Here is a 19,687-nt window from a genome sequence, read left to right as displayed (position 1 = left end):
ACATACGCTAGAGAAAGACATCAGCCATATCGACGGCAGCGAAGCCATCAGTATCAGCTGTAAATGAAGAGAAACTAGGAAGCATTTACTATGAATAGAAGGAAAACGAGATGTCGAAAGTGGCTTTTCCTAGGTAAATTAGCTTGATCATACCTAATAAGTGGGATTGAGAGCTGGTACCTTGGATGCTAGGAACCTTGCTCCTAGAATGCAACTTGTGAGCACATTCGCTTCAACCCTCCATCCATATACTCAAGTATGATCGAACGTGAGAGTATTCTGATTCAATATACCCTACTCCCTCCCACCCCATGATTACTTTTGAAGCCGCCGTTGATCTAAACCCCTCTTCATATTATCAACCTGCATCCACTACAGTGTATCCTACTCCTGCTTTTTATGTATCCTGGGCAAACACAGCCAAAGCGCCGTAATGAATGCTAGCAAACCCAGTATAATCGGCTGGAGGACCTTCACACCCTTCACTTGAGCAATGGCGCCCACGGCAAAGGGGAAGATGGCAGCGCCAGAACCCCCAATCGCAGCTGCGAAGCCAATCGCACTGACATGCAGGTGGCGCGGCAGGAGCTTCGTAGCAACAACCACAGCAGCGGGAAAGAGGGGGCCGAGGAAAAATCCTTGCAGACTGACAGCCACGGCTGAGACGTAGAATTGCGGGACGAGCCAGAAGATGAGCTCTAGGGCCATGGTGAGGGAGAGGTAGATCTGTTAGTTCGTGTCAGTCTTCAAGTTCTTGGACCGAGTGAACCATGATGGTATGGACAGGAAGATGAATCATAGAAGCAAGGTAAACTGGACTTACAGTGATGGCTAATTTCTCCCCTAGCCTCGGCGTGACAAAGCCTAATACTATTCGGCCAAATGTGATACCCATCCAGAAGCCTGTCGCTGTCATGCCGCTCGCAAACTGACCTCCTTTTCTTACCTCCAGCATAAACTTGACAATCCAGCCGCCTAGTGCGACCTCAGCGCCCACATAGCCAAGCAAGAACAGAGCGCATAGCCAGGTTACGCGGGCATGAGGGAGGCGAATCAGGGCTTCTTTCATGCGGTTGTCTTTGGTGTCGCTGGTGCGGGGATTGGCGGCGCGGAAGACAGCGGCTGTGGCGCCCCAGAAGGCAGTTGTGGAGGTTACGAGTTCGATGAAGGCCATGGCTATCTACTCTACGTCAGGCATGTATATCTCAATGTATACCGTGGGCAGCAGGCAGGTATCTGAGAAGACGTACCATAACATAGTAGAAGGTATACCAAGGCAACCTATCGCCTTTCGTGATCATGGTCGTCGCAATCAGTGGTGCTAACACAGCTCCAACGCCGTAAAAGGCATGTAAGAACCCCAGGATTTCGTTTGGATTCGCCATGTTGCCGATCCAAGCGTTCCACGCAGCATCAGCGAGTCCGTTGCCAAAGCCTGCGAACACTGTACCAAGTTAGTATCAATATCCATCTCACATGCGTTTCATTACCTACTGAAGATGATGACTAGCACCGGATACGGGGGGTGCACGGCAATAACAATATACGCGATAAGATGAGACGTCGCGGTGATGATAGCAACACCCCTTTGCCCAAATTTGAGATGGACGGTGTTGTTCAGCAGCGCGGACGCTGAGTACCCGACTAGCGGCGACAAGAAGACCAACGAGATGACTAAGAAGGTGAGGTGGTAGTACTCTTGTAACTGTCAATCTGTTAACTTTCATCATAGAGTCATCATCTGAGTATGTTGGACGCACATATGGAATCAGCGCTCCGTACGCCGCATCGTTACTCCCCATGACGACAAAACTCCAAAACGCTGCCAGCGTCCTGCACAAGTTAGTTCTTGGAGCATTCCATCGCTCGAGCTTGGCGGCGGCTTGTGTTGTTGGAGACGGGAGACTCTCGACTGGATCATCGTTCTCGTTGATTCCTTTGGTGTCTGAGAGGCGAAGGCCGGAGTGGGAATTTGCGACTTTGGCATCTTGCGGCTTGGCGATACAACTGGATACATCTTGGAGTTGGACGGGTTGCTCGACTACGCATGTTGACGAGCTGCCGTTTTGATGGACGGCCATTGTGGGGGTAGGTGGTGGTAGGTGGGGTGGGAGAGAGGGTATGCCATCCGTAGACCCTACACGTCGCTTTCACAAATCCTGGAGAGAGGGCGAGAGGGAGAGTTCGAGGTGTCGATAGGGTTGAAAAGGTGAGATAAGAAGTAGGCGGGGAGGGAGAAAGCTTAGAGGTGCGCGCTTCCAATTCGACAAGTGTAGTAGTTATGACGAAATGCTAGATCCTCCTCTTTGGTCAAAGGGAAGAACGACCTGGCCCCGCGACTTATACGTGAGCACTCAACCAAGCTCAATTGACTCTGAGCAAGCTACTCTCAGATTGTGCAGAAAGTGCGAGGAATACTGCGACCACATGGCGTAGACGTCGTTCTTTTTTAAGTGTCGTTACGCATCGTGGAGATCCCCACATCAAGTGGACCCTGACCCAATCTGGGGTTCGGGAAAGGAAGTGAGCGGTTGATCCTCGGTAATAGCGCCTCTTTGCTCTCTTGTCGGTCCGACATCCGCTGGTGGCAGCTGAGTGGATATACTAAGAGGATTTGCAAAGTGCCTATACCCTAATTGAGCTATCGTTGATTTTGTGGGGGGTGGACATGCTAAGAATAGTGTAGGATTGCACTATAAAATGTAGATGCTGTGACTCTTGAATGTTGCCACGAATTGTACTCATCGGTCTCGTTGCACGAAAGTGGCGCTTTGATGCCTGCACGCGAGCGAGCCTTACCCGATGCATCGAAATACTGCGAGGAGGGTTCTCACATGGTGCTGAAACGCCTCTCGTTCGAAAAGGCAAATGACAGTCCATGTTAATCAGCCTAGAGGCAAATGCTTTACCCGCCACTTGTCTGAAGTCACGGTTTGGAATGCGCGGCGTCTTTTTTTGAAATCATTAGAGTTTTTCATTTCATGCTATACCTTTCTCTGAAGAATTACCTGGCACTTCTGTAACCATGCTCGGGGGGTATCTCTGTGTCTCTCCTACGCATTTCAACAAACAGGCTACTAATAAAAAATAACAATGAAAAGATTTCTTGAGATCAACGCTTGTATTCGACGACTGTAGAAGAAGGCTGAAATGTTTGTGTACACCTACTTGCTACTCTCTTGCCCGCTACGGCCTCGGAACGGCCTCCTCTAGATTATACCCTGTCTTCGAAAACTTCTCCAAAGAAAGGAATGACACACGTGATGCTGTGCACTCTGGTGTCATGCTAGACGGGACGTCTACGAGGGCTGGATGACGGAGGGGCCGGCAAGGACTTGGTCGTCGACGACCGACTTGGTCTTGGTGAGCATCATGTAGACCTCTCCCTGAAGACCTTGGGGAACGATGCAATTGCCATCCGTAATGGGCATGAACTGGTTGCCACCACTATATTGCGTTAGCTCGCATGCAACTTGACATTGAGGAGGTAAAATGACTTACGGAGCAACAAAGGCGCAGAATTGAGCACCTTCTGGCTTGGTAGGATCCGCCAACTTGAGGGCCTGGCCAACGGCCACTTGCTCGGGGTTCTGGAGCGCAATGGCGGGGAAAGCTTGGATGTTGAGGTTGGAACCTTCGGGGCAGGACTTGATGAACTGAGCCGCCAGAGTGAAGACGGCGCGGGGTCCAAGGGCAGTGTCGAAAGCGGCAGGAACGGGCTCAGCCCCGGAAGCCATGCGGATGAAAGCCTGGTGACGGGCTTCGACGGTAACAATGGAACCAGCGGCTGCGAGGACGTCGGACGAGTTGACAAGGGGAGCGGCTCCGAGGTAAGCGGAAACACCAACAGCCTCGAGGACACGCGCAGTCTTGACCATGGAATCGGCGCTTGTCAGGGCGGCGTCGAAGTTGTACGTGCAGGGCTCGACGGGCTTTGCGCCTGCTCCAGCGATGGCGGAAATGAGCGTTGTGACGTGAGTAGCCTCAGTCTGACCAACTCCCATCAAAGACTTGACCTGGCCCTCGGTCAGACCGAGAGCCATGAAGTCCTGCATGGAGAACTTTGCGAAACCCTGCTTGTAGTATGTCGACTCGAGATGCTCAGCAGTCAGCGCACTAGGATTGTTAGCTTCCGCTCAAATAGTCTACGCGTAGGTTCTCCACTCACAAGTTGAGGATGTCGACATCGCTCAATGTTGCAGCAGCTGCTGCTGGTGCCGCTGCGGTGGCAGAGGTAGCGGCTTTACTTGTCCCAGCGGCAGCAGACGCAGATGACGCAGAGCTGGCCTCCTGGCGGGCATAGTTTGCGGGAGCGGCAGCCACAAGGGGGGCCAGGACGAAGATGCCCTTCAGAATTGTTGATACGCTAGGCATGTTGATGAATTAAGTCGTTGATAACTGTCGATAAGAGTGATTCGTAAAGATGGACTGCCAGCAAAGACTTGCTTTGAATTCGGATATTAAAATATGTCAAGGTCCAACCAGGGACAGAGGGGAAAAGTGAACTGTAAGGAATGGAGTTCAGTATTAGGTACAGAAGAAGGTAGAAGAGGAGGCTCTCTGCTTGGTGATGGTCCAACGAAAGTGTCGATGGAAACATAGGGTGGGCAACCAATCGACCTTATAGAGGGTACTGCGACTCCAGGGCCGCATCTGAGACGCCGTAGTAAGATCCGAAGGACGGATGCAGAGCTCGCGACAGGACGGGCGGACTGAGTGATCCCGCCCACCCACTGGTTCCCTTACCGGATCCGTGACCAGTCAAGCTTTGCGGCTTGGCTCTTCGACCCATTGATTATCCAGGAACTGCCTGCTAGCATTGTCACAACCGCTGAGCGAGTCCGGGACGCAGCAGTGGGGGTTGGTGTTGGGAGCGTGCCATGTAGCAGGTCGGGGTATCTGCGACGCGAGATGGTCGCGCTGAAACCCTCCGAGTACCAACATCACCACATGGCTGCACGGAGAAGACGAAGCCGCCCGTCAGGGATTCTGGATTCACGCGATAGCGCATGGCATTTAATGGCGGTACCTAGGCGATCCGTACGGATGCGTCGCATGGCTTAGTAGAGGCGTGAAGCAGTGGGCTTCGCACATCAATGGTGCGGTGCGTTTCTAGCGACGAGTGGTTGAAACGTTTCAACACCAAGCTTTCGACACTTGCGCAGCAAACTCACAAACTCGCACCATTTGACGTGGAGAATAGAGAGAAAGCGCTTGCATTGTTCAGCCTAGTTAGCCAGAGGTCGGTTGAGAGGGGAGGGGTGACAGACTGGGAGACGGCCGAGGCTTTCCAAACACTCCTAGGTCGCCAAACCTTATCTAGAACCACTGCTATTTCGGCCTGCATGCCTAGAGGCCTAAGGCTCAATATTCGTCGGAGAAACAGCTGCAGGTACAACGTTCGAGCAGGGATTGTACTTCCTGGAAGTCGCAGATCCGAGGAAAAAGAGTCAGACAGCATCAAAGGCGCGCACCCTCGACCAAGCGGGTAAACAATCACCGGAACCTAAACATCTTTTGACATGTTTACATGATCATAGCCAATCCATTGCTGTTGTCATCTTCCTGGCCAAATTAAGTGGCATCCAGCCGCCATCGCAGACATTCATCCACGGGGTAAACGAGATTTATGGATCCGGACATGGTGGACATGCAATGCACTGAGGCTTGGCTATCGAGATGATCAAGAGCATAATTCGCCTATCTAACCACGCTTTCGCAGCCGCAATGAACAACACACATCAATATACTACGGGTTATTTCTGTTATTAAGAGCTACCGCGATTTCGCCGCATGAACATGAACAATACACATACTCAATCCTTCTCCTTCCCTAGCTAGGCCGGGCTAGTATATATCCACGCTATGCAATTTTTGTTGAACAAGATCAGCGGTAACCGCAAGGCTGCCCAATACCATACACACTTTCGTCGTCATAAGCCTCTCAGGCCGCACCGTGTAGCTGAATGCACTTAAAGAGCATAAGGGTTGAGAGATCGGATGGTCAAGCAACTGCGATCATGTTAGTAGGATACAAACTAGAAAGAGGATGTTCACTTACGGAGGGCTCTTCGTCAGATCCGTCTTAAGGATAACTGGGATGCGCGACATCTCCCGGACATCCTGGATGTAATTGCCATTCTCCTCTCGCAGAGAGAACCAGGTGAGGTACTTCTCCTTGTTCGACTGCTTGGCCTCGGGGGCCTCGCTGGCGCTCTGGGTAAGCTTCGAGTCAGAGTTGACGCGATGTGGAGCTCCACGCAGCTCGCCACGGGTAGGCGACGGAGGCATGCTCTGTGTTGGTCGATCAGGGTTTAGGGAAACACCTGCCATGGTCGAGTTGAGGTCGCTGGAGGAGTCATCGTCGTCATCGTCATCGAACAAAGCGTCGACTTCGTTGGTCGAGATGGTTCCAGTATCCATTTGCCTGCGCTGGGCCTCTTCCTGTTCCTTTGCGCGCTGCTTAGCCGCCTCGGCGTCGCGCGCCGCAGCTGCAGCATTAGCAGCTCGGACTGAGCCATGCTTTGGCCTCTCATCTTCGGGAACGTAGGCAGAGGACGGGACGCCCTTCTCCCAGAAAAGTTCTAGAAGGCGCTTGTTCTTGTCGAACTCGGCTTTCTTGAGAGGAAGCTGATCGCAATGGACACGCTTCTCGAAACCCCACTCAGGAATGAGAACATCGAATGCGGACTCGTAAACACAGAGAACGATGCCTTCCGCGATCAAGTCACCGCCCCTCTCTTGCCTCACCTTATCCATCTTGCGGCATGCTTCAATATGCACACTCTGCTCCTGAGCGGCATGAGCTGAATCTTTCTTGGTGTTGCACATCTCCGCAGTCTTCGCCAAAGCTTCGACATCTTCGGTAAACTCAATAGCACCGGTGGACAGCACTGCCTCCAGTTGGCGATGCACGACAATATCGGCGTAGCGTCGCGACGGGTTCGTGAAATGGGTGTAGACAGGGAGGTTCAAGGCGTAGTGAGGATATTGATCCTCAGGCAATTTGCCAGCAACAAAGTATTTCGCACGGGGCATAGACTTGATGACTAGCGTCTCCATGCCCTTTCGAATGTCGTCATCCTCGACCTGGAAGAGACTGTTCTGTAGAGATCCGCTGCTTTCAGTATCAATGTCATAGCCGATGGCACCCATGCGCTCAGCGATAGTAGTCAAACGACGGGGGTTAGGCGAGGGTTGGCGGCGCAAGAATGCCTTCTCTGGTAGGCCGGCAGCAAGCTTCTTCGCAATAAAGGTGTTTGTGAGGTGGCTGAGCTCCTCGATACACTCGTGGGCCGGGGAGGAGTCGAAGATGTTCTGCTCGACAGGAACGTTCTCATCGTCAAGCTGATACATGAGTCGCAGAGCCGGCACATCCGTAGTACGATCACCGAAGCGTGCCTGGCGGAACTTCTGCGTGATGTCATGGAGCGTCTTAATGTCCTTTGTACGAGCAGCCGTGACTTCGCCATCGCTACCGTTGATAACAGTATCGACCTCGTCATAAGTCAACTTGCCAGAGCTCTTGATCACGGCCTTGCCAACCCAAGTCTCATCTTCGAAGACCCGGCCAGACTTCGGATCGACTTTGAAGACGACGCTGACAGTGTAGCGGTCTTCTCCGGGGTTAAGGCAGCAGATGTCGTTCGAAATTCGGGGCGGAAGCATGTTGACTGTGCGGTTCATCAGATACACAGCAGTTCCGCGCTTCTTGGCTTCACGATCAACGAGTGAGTTGGCCTTGATGAAGTGAGCAACGTCAGCGACGTGGATGCCGATCTCGACGTGACCGTCATCGAGATACTTGAAGTGAATCGCATCGTCGAGCTCCTTGCTACCGTTCGGGTCGATTGTGAATGTCTCTTCGCTTCGGAAATCCCGACGACTCTCAAGGGCATCTTCCCCATCATTGGCAACAGACCAGTCTTCGAAGCCGATGTTCTTGATGACAGCATCGGAGAAGTCATCCGGACCGAAGTTGTTGTCGCGCAGGAGGGCATCGGTCTCCACCTTAAGGTCACCCATGACTCCAAGCTGCTCGACAAGGGTTCCAAAGGGATGCAGCGATGTGATGGGCCATCGCTTGATGCATGCTACGAAGATGCGGTCGGCGTAATCTTGATGTTTCTCAACAAAGTCCCTCGGAGCTTGCTCGGTGGGGATGGCAATCAATGGCACGCGCTTGTCAGTTGGTTTAAACCATACAATCTTCGGCTTGTCCTGGCGTTCTGGCTGGGGTCGGCCGGAGTGGCCTTCACGGGCCTGTCGTTCAGCCTCTTGTTTCTCTTTAGTGGCTTGGCTGCTAGGGCGCAGGAGTCCAAGAGATCTGTGAAGTGATTAGTGCTACATTATGGGCAACTGGGTTGTTTCTCACTTACCCAGAGAACATCTGTCCAGCGACACGCTCGATGACAGCAACGATGTGGCCTGCATACAAAGGCTTTAGCTCATCGTTGATCTCCTCCTCCTCCATGAGGAGCAAGCTCTGCCCTTCCACTTCAACGTCATCATTCTTCTTCTGTGTAGGCCGCTGGCGCAGACTGCCACGGCGGCGGATGCCACCTTCAGAACCAGTCTCAGGTTGAGTGGTGGCGTCGTTCACCGCGATACTACCGCCGCGAGGATCTGCGTTGTCCTTCCTCTTCTTCTTCTCTTCTTTCTCACGCTTCTGGCCCCACACTTCATCGACATCAAGGAGTTCGACAGCGACCAAGTCGCCTTCGAGAGCTCGATTTCTGTCTTTGCTACCACAAATGAAGATATCGGCATCCAAGTCGGTAGTTGTAACGTAAGCATCGCTCCTGTTCTTCTTGTTGACGCGGAGAATACCGGCAACAAGTTGGCCGTCGCCAAGAAGGGCAGGCAAAGTCGCCTGGGGAAGGTAAGGAGTGAACAAGGTCTTGCGCTGCTGCTGCTGCTGTTGTTGTTGCATGCCCATCTGAGGGGCGTGCTGGCTGACATTAATACCACCGGTTATCTGGGCGGCCTGTAGAGCCTGCAAATGAGCGATCTGCATCGGGTTGAGTGGCTGACCAAACATCTGCTGCTGCAGCAAGAGCTGTGCTTGGGGACTCTGCATCAGCTGAGGCTGGCCGGCATACTGGAAGTTGCCAAGAGAGCCAACGGACTGGTTGACAGAGCCGCGAGAGCGGTGTCCCGGCTGGAAAGGAGCGGCATTGGCGGTCTGGTTCATATTGAAGTTACCCATGTTTTGGGCTTGAGTTTGGTTGTCTTGAGCAGACGGTTGCTGGTTGTTGTTATTGTTGTTGTTCTGGGGCTGTCTCCAGTTGCCCTCGAAGTTGCGAGAGGCAGTCCTACCATGGCCCTGGCTGCCATGGCCTTGGCTACCACGGCGTTGGAAGTCAGACTGACCAGTCTGGTTGGTATTGGTGGTGGATTCGCTGGCCGCTGGGAAGGAAAAGGCAGGTCCACCACGGCCGGCGCTTCCGCCGCCGCGTCCAACAGCCATGCTTTGGCTGCGACCGTGACCAGCTCGTCCACCACGAGCAGAAGGAGTGTCGTTGGAAGCGCTGTTTCCGCTGGGGCTCGCATCACGATTCGAGCTGCCGCCAGCCGAGGGAAGGGGGAACTGGAAGCCAGAAGTCTTTCTCTTCTGCTCTGCCTGTTCAGCCGCCTTCTTCGCGTCGGCAAGGGCCAAAGAGTGTCGTCGAGTGTGTCCGGAGCCTGCGCCTCCTCCACCTCGGCCACGAGGGTTGACGTTCTCCCTACCTTGAGTGCCCTGTTGTGCTCCAAATTCGCCGAAGCCAGACGCGCCGGAGGAAGGTGCTGGGGGTGGGCCCATACCGACAGTAGGGAGGGCGGACTGGTTGCGGCGATGAGCGGAGGGCTGGGCAGGAGCATTCATCGGAACACCAAGGTGCTGCTGCTGTTGTTGCTGTTGCTGCTGTTGTTGTTGCTGCTGGGGCATCTGCTGTTGGGTGAACTGGAAGTTGTTGACGTGGGGCGAGACATTGGGTATCTGGCCCTGCATCTGGAAGTTGCCAAGCTGCTGCTGTGGCTGGATCATGCCCATGTTCACATACTGCTGGTGTGTAGCGGCGATCTGCTGCTGCTGTTGCTGTAACACCTCGATCTGCTGTGCGATGGCAAGTTGCTCCACTGTACGAGCTGCGTCAGCAATGCTTGGGGTCGGGGTAAAAGAACAGGTATACGTACTCATCAGCGGAGTCAGCTCAGACGGGCTGCGGCGATGCGCAATGTGAAGACGACGACCGGCCGGCCCCATGGGGCCCTGTTGGCCTTGCTGCTGATCCATTGTGGATAGTGTGGTGTTGCGAGTTCCAGGCCCGCCTGCAGTGGATATGTACTGTTCGCAGAAGCGACGGTCGAACTAGTTATACAATGCACGAATTGGTCGTGAAGGGGTATTCGGGGTAATCTGGATTTCGTCAGGAGGCTGCTTCTCTAGAAGGTAAGAGAGTATGGGCTTATGCGCGGAAGCGGTGGGTAGCGCACAGAGCGGGGGACGGGTATGTCTAGGAGCTGGTGGTGGGGGAGGGGGGAGGAGGACTGACGTTGTTGTAAAGCGAGCTTATTAGGCAGCGCGTACAGTGGAAGACAATGTTCGCTGGAATCGATGCTGAGATTGTCAGAAGCAGCTGGGTCGTGGTGATATAGACGGTCGTCTGGTTGGAGGTGATAAGGATCGGTGATGCAGGGGGCAGGCGTGGAGGAGCAGATCAAGGAGCGCGGGTTCCCTGGAGCGGGTGAGCAGTGGGCGTAACCGACAAAAAGCGGATGGAGAGAGTGCGGCGAAGGAGGGAGCGATGGAGCACAGGAAGAAGGAGGGTTTTGGAGAGAGAGAGAGAGAGAGAGAGAGTGGACGAGTGAAGTCAGAGTGCGTTGGAGAGGTGTTGAGGGACGTGGGCCTAGCTTTCGTTTTGGTAGCGATCGGCTCTGAGCCTGCGAAACGAGGTCTGACCACACACGGTACGTCACCTGCGCAAGCCAGATATAGCGCCAGCGCCGAGCTATAGTGGGTGGAGGTGATGGAAAAGAGGGAGCTTGCAGGACGACTGACGGACTGACTGACTGAGGCGTTGCGCGCTATTCATACATACAGGGAGACGGATTAGGGTTGCGCTCGTCTCAGCGACCGCAACATGAAGCATTGCGTTTAGGTTTCGACGTTTCACACCACGACGGCCTTGCTCGCACTCACACTCACTCTTGAGCGCCATCATCAAGCCGCCGTCACACCTGCACACTCTCTCACACACGAGCTCCCGGAAGCTATGGCGCTGCCGTGCTCGAGCCAGGCCCGCTAACGCCTCGTAGTGAGATGAAAGCTGTCTATAGCGTTGGGCTGCCGCAGCAACCTTGTTTGCCCTAGCCGTGTCCGGTCTATCGAATAATAATAACCTGTTGCTTTATTGAGGCCTCTAATGGTCCTTTGCAAGCAACTGTCTATCGTTGATGCAAGTGCAGTGAATGTCCAGTCGTCATGTTCTGTCCAGAGCACTCTTGTCAGGGGCAGATGGCGAGTTGGCCCACCACCCTGCGATTGAATAGGCCATGTAGTAACTTGATGAAGCTCCGAGGCATCTCGTGTCTGTTTGTTCCGCGACTCAGGTACCCGAGTCTCTCGATGCAAACAAATAGTCTCATCCTGGGAAGGGAGGTCGGCCGCCATCTGCAGCAAGCCACACTGCGTGATGCGCAGGCACAGTCGACGACCGACGGCCTCTTGTCCGAGCACGCTAATCAATCGACGACCATGGACAGATCAAGTCCGGGCGGAAGTGAGTTCGCAGGCTTATCCACAAGGTTGCCCACTGAACGGTGACGCACTGGAGGAGCCCAAGGAAGGACAGCTTTCGGTCCAACGATTCATTCGGCACGAGCCGCGTCGCTCGAGACCAAAGCGAGACCAATGCGAAGACACGTGACGAGACCAGCTCCACGCTTGGGCCACTCTTAGAGACGCGCTCTCTCCAACCACCTTTTCCACAATCACGTTGCACTCCCTCACGCACGCTTCTGGCGCCAGAATGCCCGCCAGATCGGGCACCTCGTCCTCAAGTATGCATACCGCCGCGTCCTTCAGCTCGAGTTTCATGGACGGCTCCCCGTCACGCCAGTCGCCCAATCGCAATGGCGTCGCCCGACCCCATCGAGAGTCGCTTGTCCGCGATCCCTATGAGAGCCCGTCCCGACAAATGGCCCTAGAATTCAACTTGCGGCTCAGCATGTCTGACAGGGACTTCAATGAGAAACTGGACCAAGCTGCAGCAGAGCGCGCCAAACTGCACGCCGAGCAACTTGCGAGAGCCACCGAGGAACACGAGAGGGTGCGCAGGGGTGCAGAGCTGGAGATACAGCGGATACTGCTAGAAGAGGAACAAGCAAAAGCGCGGAGAGAGGAAGCCCAGAAACGAGAAATCGAGCGGCTACGACACGAGAAGGCACGGGAAGAAGCAGAGGCACACCGAAGAGCACTGGAAGCTAGGCGACGCGAAGAGGAGGCTGCTCGACAGACGGCAGAACATCACAAGAAGCTACAGGAGGCCGAAGCACGCCTCAGGGCCCAGAAGGACCAAGAGGCCGCAGCAGAGAGGCAAAAGAAAGACCAGGTGGACGCGGATCGCAAAGCTGCAGAGGCCGCAGCCGCCGCACAGAAAGCTCGAGCACAGCTGGCTCCCCAACAACCAGCACCCCAGACTACACCTGCGCCTGCAGCCGCACCCACAACAGCGACACCTCTAAAGCCATCGGCCAACGCACAATCACCGACAGCCAATGTCGACCAAATCCACGCCAAATACCTCGAACTGCACCTACGAATGAAACAGTTCCGAATTGCCTTCTGGAATGAGCACAAGAAACCACAGTCGCCCCTCAAGCAGCCGGTTGGCGATGCTCGGCGCGCTCTCCGCACCAGGCTCGGCCAGATCAACGTGGAGCGAAAGGATAGCGTTGCTGCCATCAAGCGACTACGAGAGGAATGCTTCGACATGGCGCTAAATTCCCAGGGTCCAATGATTGACATTCGACCCTATATCGTCGCGCACGAAATACCACCATTGGCGAATGAAGCTGAGGCTGCTTATCCTGCCTTCCTGCTTTATGTGTGGATCTGTTTCGAGAAGTTCCTGCTCAAGCAGTTTGAGAAAGAAGCTGCGAACGAGGACGGGCGCATCATTCAGGAGATTGGTCTGATTGCTGCAAGTCTACTCGGCGATCAGAAGTACATGTGGAAAGGCATCCCTCTTACCGACATTGTGCTAGCTAAACTGCACCGCGCCTGTCCGCCCCTTTTCGGCGTCCGAGGCACCATGAATACCGCCGAGGGCCGCATTCGACTAGGCTGGATGCCCGACTCAACCCTCGACGCGTACAATCAGCGCCTGCGCGGCGTAGGCGCTGGTTATGCCGCAATGTCTCTACGCACATTTGCCTCGAAAGCGCCCGCCCTACCAATATCCGAGTATTGGCGGGCTATTGTGTTACTCTGCAACACGCCTCCTGAGCATCTTTGGCCGGGACATTTTGCCATTCTCAACGGCTTGATTCGAGATTACTATAAGAAGTTCTTGAGCTTCTACGGAGTACCCGCTCGAGGCGTACTACGTCGTGCGACTATCGATTTGCCGGCTCGCGCACCGGAGCGCTGCAAGGATGCCGCCGGCACAGTCAGCGTATTGCCCGAAGGTTGGAAGAAAGAGAAGTTCTTTTTAGATTGAGGGAACTGTACCATGATGTATGGTGGGCAGAGCTCAGGGGATAGTGTGCGGTCATTTCAAAATGCGCATCTTGGGGGTTCTTTCCGGTTCAAATGTGCATAGGCTTGGCGTTTACAGCATTAGCATGGCCAATGGCCATCGCTACCTCTTTTCTCTTTTGTCAAAGGGCGGATGTCAGATTGTATGCATATCGGCGCTGTCGCAATAGAATAATTACGCGTCTGTCCACTACACTGGCCTCGTCTACGTACTCCCTTGCACTTGGCATCTCTAACAGTATGAATCAACAAATCCTTCTACATCGCTACCGTACACTCACAGCACGTATAGTTCGACCGTGATCACTATCAACGAATTTGACTTGTGAGACGTCTCTGGTGGTCGTACGTATCATAGCATGATCGGGGCATTGTGTACATACCAGACAAAGAATGCAGCTAGGCTATGATTGGGCAAACCCCCCATTCAATGTTTACACCGGCCCTTTCAACCAACCATGTACCCACAATTGCGTCCTTTGTAACCGTTTTCAAAATCGGGTCTAGTGTTGGGCACGTGCTCGAGGTCAAAGAAGGGTATTGAATTCTCCGGGCCGACTCCGGCACGACAGGAGAACGACCTAGGGGCCCTAGAGAAGGAGTCGTAGTCCAACACGAAGACTCCTCTCCTCGTTCTGCACATCTTTCACAAATCGGTCATGTCATAGGAGACAGAATTGCAATGGCACAGTTGCGGCCACGCACGAAATTGGAATGGGCGTTCTTGGGTTCAACGGCAACGCAGGCCATCGTAATCACATTCATTCAGGTGTAGGTACCCTTTACCCTTTTTCCTCGTATTCGGATAATTGCTGATTGTATCTTGCACTAGTATTGTGCTTATTTCCTACTTGCGATGGGTGAATCCACCTGTCTACCAGGTACCACTCTCGTACATCACGCCACTTTCGCTAGTAGTCACCATGTTGGGCTGTATCTTCCAAGTCGTGCTTACCCTGGATGCCCTCCGGATCAAAAACAACATCCAAGTCGTTGCACAATGCGTATGCAATCTCTTCATATCCGTTGCAGTCGTCATGCAATACTACCAGATCAAAGGGGCAAATGACCACATTCTCCAAGGCCACGACATGTACTGGAATCCTTTCGCCAAGAATGATCGCCATTTCTGGTACCATACTGCTGCCAGCTTGATCGTTTGCATAGTCACTTCGTGCGCATGCAGTGTGGTCATGTGTGTTTTGGCGTATAGCCTGCATCGAGAGTTCGCCTGGGCTCTCTACCAAGACGTCAGTTCCGAGCAGAAGATGCGAAATCGATACCTAGCGTACCAGGTCCGTCCCCCTTTCAAACCCGCCCTTGGAAGTCAGTGCTAAATTTTCATACAGGTGTACCTTGTTCTAATGAAATTCACCGTTCTGTTTCTCACTTGTTTTATTATTATTTACGACTTCATTAATGTTCATTACATGGAGCCGGAGTTTTCCTTGACTATATCCATCATACCTGCTGCATTGTTACACGCTGTACTTGCAGCCTACTGCGTAAGAGTCGAGACAGCAATAGGAATGGCGCTAATTATGGTAACTACTACTCTCCCCTCTCCACCAACCGTTCAGAATGTCCCTAACTTATCACCCATCAGCTCATCCACATGGCCGAGATCGTCTACCTCACCAGCAGACTCATCGTCCTCTGCGGCAGCGGATTTCTTTCTCGAACAGCTTTGAAAGACCAGATGCTACTGTTTGCCTCTGTCGGATTGAGTTTTGCTATATTTACCTTCATCACGGGCGCTATTTGCATATCGAATTTCAATAAAGGGCTGAAGCCCATCTTGCGCGGCCAGGTGCAACGCAAGGTCCCGGCGAACCAGCAGGCCGACATGTATTATTTTCAACGGCTGAACCACCAGGTTCCTCCTGTTCCGGATTGGGCGTTGCGGCGGTTTGATTTGGATTGATACGGGTGGGTTTGGAGAGACATTGTACGATTACGACATATTTTACACTAATCAAACACGCGTGGGAGACGGTCAATTGCTGTTCAAATTTATCATCAATCATGGTAGTCAAACACGCGGGGCAAACGTTCAATTACCGTTCAATCTATCATCATTCATGGTGGTCATCACTTGTATGGGTATGTTGTTGTGGAGTTCACGGAAAGGAGTAGTCATGAGGAGAGTGTTATCATGTTGAAATTTGTGCTGATACTGCTATCAAGTTCCCGAGGCGTCGGATCGCCGTGATATGCTATTAAGCAACCGCATCATATGCAGAGCGGCTCACTTTAATGCTCCGCAGAGCTAATGGATACCGCTACATCTTATTCCTAGATTATACATCTAACTCTATGAGAAAATGAGAAAGCTGCAAGGGAAGTCGCATGATGCAAGAGTGCATGCCTACTTCTTCTTACCCTTACCCTTCTTCATGGAATCCTTGGTATCCTCAGGGTCGACCTTGTTGGAGACCTTGGGAGGCGTGACCTTGTAGCCAGTGACAGTGGCTTTGAGAGCCTCCTTGATCTGAGCAGGAGTCCAGGGCTCATCCATGGGAGCGAGGCAGAAAGCCACCGTCCATGGTTTCAGCTTAGCCATGGTAGTATTGGGGCAACCGTTGTTGACTTGGACTTGAAGGTTGAACTGCTGCGGCTCATCGCTCGTGAGACCCTGGACGTCTAGACGGCAGTATCGGTCGGTGTAGAGTGGCCGACCCACGACATAGGCGCCGTCAAGCTTATCGTCGCGGACCTCGTCGATCCAGTCCTGAATCTGGACTTTGACGCTCTTACCCATAGTGTTCGTGTACGGTCCGTGAAGAGAAGCTTTAGGTAGGTTGAAAGATCTGGTCAGATGATCTCGTCGAAATATCTGGTTGAGGCTCTCCGGAGGGTGTGGATGTTGATACTGCTTTGTGATGAGGAAGAGAGTGCGCCCGAAGGCCTTTTTACTGAGCAGGAGGCAGCCATAGTGAATAGCCAATACAGTCTGTAGGCTTGAAGCCCTGGTGACGTTGTGTCGTTACCGTGATGGTATGCCCGGGCGACAATCTTTCCCTTGAAGGATTAAAGGATTTCAGAGCTTAGAGTGCAGCGCGGGTGCTTTCACTGCATTTTCAGGTTGCCAGTTGGTATAGCACCGCATAGTATGGCATCCGCAGCTCGAGCAATACCATAGCAACGCACAGTCTCTGCATAGCCTAGAGAGTACGGAGATTGTGTAAGAAAGAACACCGCGGTGCGTGCAGCGGGCATTATTAAAGCACTAAATGTGACTTATTTACTAGTTACATTATAAGAGGAATTTCAAAGCGCCTGTACCCTAGCTAAGACTACAAAAATACTTATACTTATATTAATTCTTCTACAATAGGCTATTTTTAAGATAGTTATTAATTATTGTACTAACTATTAACTTTTCAATACGTCTAACAAAATCTATATTTATACTTATCAGTGTAAGTATAACTATTTAAAGGATTTTCCTACTCTTAAAGTATACATGTAGCTGCTTCATAGTCTTTATCTTGAATTTAGTATAATATATAATAGAATAATAGAATCCCCTTCTCCTTACTACCCACCTAGATACTAACCTATTAGGCTTCCCTTAGCTAAATCATGGCGGGCCCTCGAACAATGGTGTCCGTATAAGCAGGATCCTACAGCTTAGCCATTTGCATTGTAGCATGAGGAGCGCCTACGCCCTAGCTGAGCTATCACTGGTCCTGTGAAAGTACTTTGAGTGCGGAGGTGTTCGTGGTTACATTGAACCTGCATTGTAGCTTGACAATTGGTTGCGCTTCACTTCTTAACCGTTCTTCCCCACCTAGATATATAATCCTCAACACAACACTGCAATCCCACTACAACCACAACCGAATGACAACTACATTGTCGACTCCTAAGATTATACGACAAGTAAGCATCGAAGCAATGAGTGCCACCATAGATCCTCGAGCCGGACTTGCATGGGCGTACGAAGACGGCCCCTTGGGAGAGCTAGGAGAGCTACTTCCAACATGGACTGTCGAGCCCGACATCGAAGTCATCACCGATATCGTCCGCCGCAAATTGAATATTCCAGAGGTTTTCCCATGCGTGGTCGAACTTCTAGCGCAAGGTGCCTTCAACAAGGTCTACACCGTACAGTGTGGCGGCAACAGCAATGTCATTGTGCGTGTCACCCTGCCAGTTCAACCACACCTCAAAACCTTGAGCGAGCGAGCGACCATCGAGTATGTTCGACATCATACGGATATCCCGATTCCGCAAGTACTCGAATATAACGCCATTCGCGACGACGAGCTAGGCTTCGAATGGATGATCATGGATAGAGTTGAAGGTACCAAAGTCACCGAACAGTGGAAACACATGAGCTGGCTTAAGAAAGAACTACTGGTACGCAAGGTCATCACTTACCTGGCGCAATTGTTCCGCAAACGCTTCCACCGACTGGGTAACCTCTACGCGACCGAGGACATTCAGCAAATGTCCACCAAAGATATGCCAGATGCCGTGTTTCTAGGTGCTGAGCACTCGAGCCACACGGTTCGATTCGGTCTGGGGGAGGTTGTCTCCATCCCATTCTTTTATAACGATCACGGGGGTATTGATGTGCCGCGAGGTCCATACAAACATAGTCGTGATTGGCTCGCAACATGCCTCCGGCTTTATTTGCATGATGCAGACAACATGTCAGATATAGACGAAGAGGAAGAGAGCTCAGAGGAAAACGACTCCGACAGCGACAGCGACATCGATAGCAACAACGACAGCGGCAGCAACGCTTCCAATAAAACTGTTGACCCTAACTCAGTCGAAGCCATCAAGTCTCGGATCCAGCGTATGCTCAACTTTCTACCCCAGATTTTCCCAGCAGATGAGCGCGAAGAATATACCCTCATTCACCAGGATCTGAGTGACAACAACATGATGGTGGACGAAAACCACGATCTCTCCGGGTTCATTGACTGGGAATGCGTCTATACGGTGCCCCTTTGGCTCGCATGCCAACTTCCTCGGTTCCTACGCGGCCAAAATTGCCAACATCCACCCTTATATGCCACCGAGTTCGAGAACGAGTACTACGAGTCAGCTTACTATGAGGACCTCGAACTGTACGAGAAGACGCAATTGCGAGAATTCTTCTTTGAGGAGATGGAGCGCATTTGTCCAGAATGGATGCGAGTCCATGAAGCTAGCAGTATCAAAGCAGACTTCGAGTTCGCGGTAAACGTCTGCACCATGCGTGGTTACTTGCAGGATATCGATGAGTGGTTGGATTCTGTCGAAAATGGCGATGAGGTCGAGTCCCTGCGTGAGCGTTTGGGTCAATGCTAAGGGTAGGTAGTCGCGACAAGTGGTATTCGTTGAGTCGTTTAGGTCTCAAATTCGGCTTGGGGATGAAAAAGATAAAATTGTATAGTCCATCTACGTCGAATTACTTTACGGCTTGAGCGGTTTTGACATTCAATGCACAAGTAGTCTGTGTAATGAAGCATCACATCGCTCTCTGTAACCAATCAATGAATCATCCCATAGACTTTTCACTTGCCTGCAGCTCTTTCAAGTTCCGGCGTTCCTGCTTCGCATCTTAAAGCCGAACTATCGTGAGACAGGTAAATAGAAGATATTACGAGCGGTTACACATTAACATAAGCAGAGCTTAATGGTCCGTATAATCGGTAGGTGTGCTATACCCTACAACTCGCGTTTGTGCCTTGCTAGTGATGTGATTGAAGCGAAACCCGCAACTGGGCTAAAAATAGCAACAGCTAAGCGAAGAAAATGGCGATCACGAACCGCAAACACGGTAAAGGGGCACAGGGCTAACATCGTCCCGCTGTTAGGTCCTCACTCCTCAACACCACGCCTGTTGGCTCACAATCTCCTGCTCATGAGTTGTTGCGCGCATATGCACGCCGCAGCCTCCGTACTACCATCGCAGAGCCGCCGGATAACTATCACATTGCATGATGT

General features: G+C 52.3%; 7 protein-coding genes across 7 annotated transcripts; 3 read left to right on the top strand and 4 right to left on the bottom strand.

The window, feature by feature from the left end:
* Positions 1 to 384: 384 nt before the first annotated feature.
* Positions 385 to 2,081, bottom strand: K460DRAFT_295268 (MFS general substrate transporter; the record flags this gene model as incomplete). Its single annotated transcript, XM_040929549.1, has 5 exons — positions 385 to 726; positions 824 to 1,180; positions 1,251 to 1,444; positions 1,495 to 1,705; positions 1,761 to 2,081. The coding sequence occupies 5 exons, from the start codon at positions 2,079 to 2,081 to the stop codon at positions 385 to 387; spliced, it is 1,425 nt and encodes a 474-aa protein (XP_040783460.1).
* Positions 2,082 to 3,299: 1,218 nt separating this feature from the next.
* Positions 3,300 to 4,374, bottom strand: K460DRAFT_410290 (uncharacterized protein; the record flags this gene model as incomplete). Its single annotated transcript, XM_040937356.1, has 3 exons — positions 3,300 to 3,447; positions 3,502 to 4,116; positions 4,169 to 4,374. 3 exons carry the CDS (start codon positions 4,372 to 4,374, stop codon positions 3,300 to 3,302), a joined length of 969 nt encoding a protein of 322 aa, XP_040783459.1.
* A 1,598-nt stretch (positions 4,375 to 5,972) lies between these two features.
* K460DRAFT_380658 (RNB-domain-containing protein) lies at positions 5,973 to 10,276 on the bottom strand (the record flags this gene model as incomplete). Its single annotated transcript, XM_040935282.1, has 4 exons — positions 5,973 to 6,012; positions 6,062 to 8,326; positions 8,379 to 10,119; positions 10,177 to 10,276. The coding sequence occupies 4 exons, from the start codon at positions 10,274 to 10,276 to the stop codon at positions 5,973 to 5,975; spliced, it is 4,146 nt and encodes a 1,381-aa protein (XP_040783458.1).
* Positions 10,277 to 11,738: 1,462 nt separating this feature from the next.
* On the top strand, positions 11,739 to 14,014 carry K460DRAFT_321492 (uncharacterized protein). Its single transcript, XM_040930482.1, has one exon. The coding sequence runs from the start codon at positions 12,012 to 12,014 to the stop codon at positions 13,701 to 13,703; it is 1,692 nt and encodes a 563-aa protein (XP_040783457.1). The 5' UTR covers positions 11,739 to 12,011; the 3' UTR covers positions 13,704 to 14,014.
* Positions 14,015 to 14,312: 298 nt separating this feature from the next.
* K460DRAFT_321489 (uncharacterized protein) lies at positions 14,313 to 15,992 on the top strand. The gene is made up of 4 exons (XM_040930481.1): positions 14,313 to 14,512; positions 14,574 to 15,036; positions 15,091 to 15,285; positions 15,348 to 15,992. Exons 1-4 carry the CDS (start codon positions 14,424 to 14,426, stop codon positions 15,663 to 15,665), a joined length of 1,065 nt encoding a protein of 354 aa, XP_040783456.1. The 5' UTR covers positions 14,313 to 14,423; the 3' UTR covers positions 15,666 to 15,992.
* Positions 15,993 to 16,109: 117 nt separating this feature from the next.
* On the bottom strand, positions 16,110 to 16,502 carry K460DRAFT_294471 (uncharacterized protein; the record flags this gene model as incomplete). The annotated part of the gene is made up of 1 exon (XM_040929491.1): positions 16,110 to 16,502. The coding sequence occupies one exon, from the start codon at positions 16,500 to 16,502 to the stop codon at positions 16,110 to 16,112; it is 393 nt and encodes a 130-aa protein (XP_040783455.1).
* Positions 16,503 to 17,528: 1,026 nt separating this feature from the next.
* On the top strand, positions 17,529 to 19,136 carry K460DRAFT_347283 (kinase-like protein). Its single transcript, XM_040931342.1, has 2 exons — positions 17,529 to 18,402; positions 18,490 to 19,136. Exons 1-2 carry the CDS (start codon positions 17,588 to 17,590, stop codon positions 19,046 to 19,048), a joined length of 1,374 nt encoding a protein of 457 aa, XP_040783454.1. The 5' UTR covers positions 17,529 to 17,587; the 3' UTR covers positions 19,049 to 19,136.
* Positions 19,137 to 19,687: the final 551 nt, after the last annotated feature.

This window comes from Cucurbitaria berberidis (genome assembly GCF_010015615.1).
Source record: "Cucurbitaria berberidis CBS 394.84 unplaced genomic scaffold K460scaffold_6, whole genome shotgun sequence".
Classification (NCBI taxonomy): domain Eukaryota; kingdom Fungi; phylum Ascomycota; class Dothideomycetes; order Pleosporales; family Cucurbitariaceae; genus Cucurbitaria; species Cucurbitaria berberidis.
The sequence above is the reverse complement of the archived record's forward strand: the minus strand, read 5'-3'. Positions and strand labels throughout refer to the sequence as shown.

Bases quoted from the DNA above. Each gene is read 5' to 3' on its own strand.
- K460DRAFT_321492 (XM_040930482.1), top strand. From the start codon at position 12,012: ATGCCCGCCAGATCGGGCACCTCGTCCTCAAGTATGCATACCGCCGCG.
- K460DRAFT_321489 (XM_040930481.1), top strand. From the start codon at position 14,424: ATGGCACAGTTGCGGCCACGCACGAAATTGGAATGGGCGTTCTTGGGT. The intron at 14,513-14,573 runs GTAGGTACCCTT...ATCTTGCACTAG, and splicing joins GTAATCACATTCATTCAGGT to TATTGTGCTTATTTCCTACT. The intron at 15,037-15,090 runs GTCCGTCCCCCT...ATTTTCATACAG, and splicing joins ATCGATACCTAGCGTACCAG to GTGTACCTTGTTCTAATGAA.
- K460DRAFT_347283 (XM_040931342.1), top strand. From the start codon at position 17,588: ATGACAACTACATTGTCGACTCCTAAGATTATACGACAAGTAAGCATC. The intron at 18,403-18,489 runs GTCAGATATAGA...CGACAGCGGCAG, and splicing joins TTGCATGATGCAGACAACAT to CAACGCTTCCAATAAAACTG.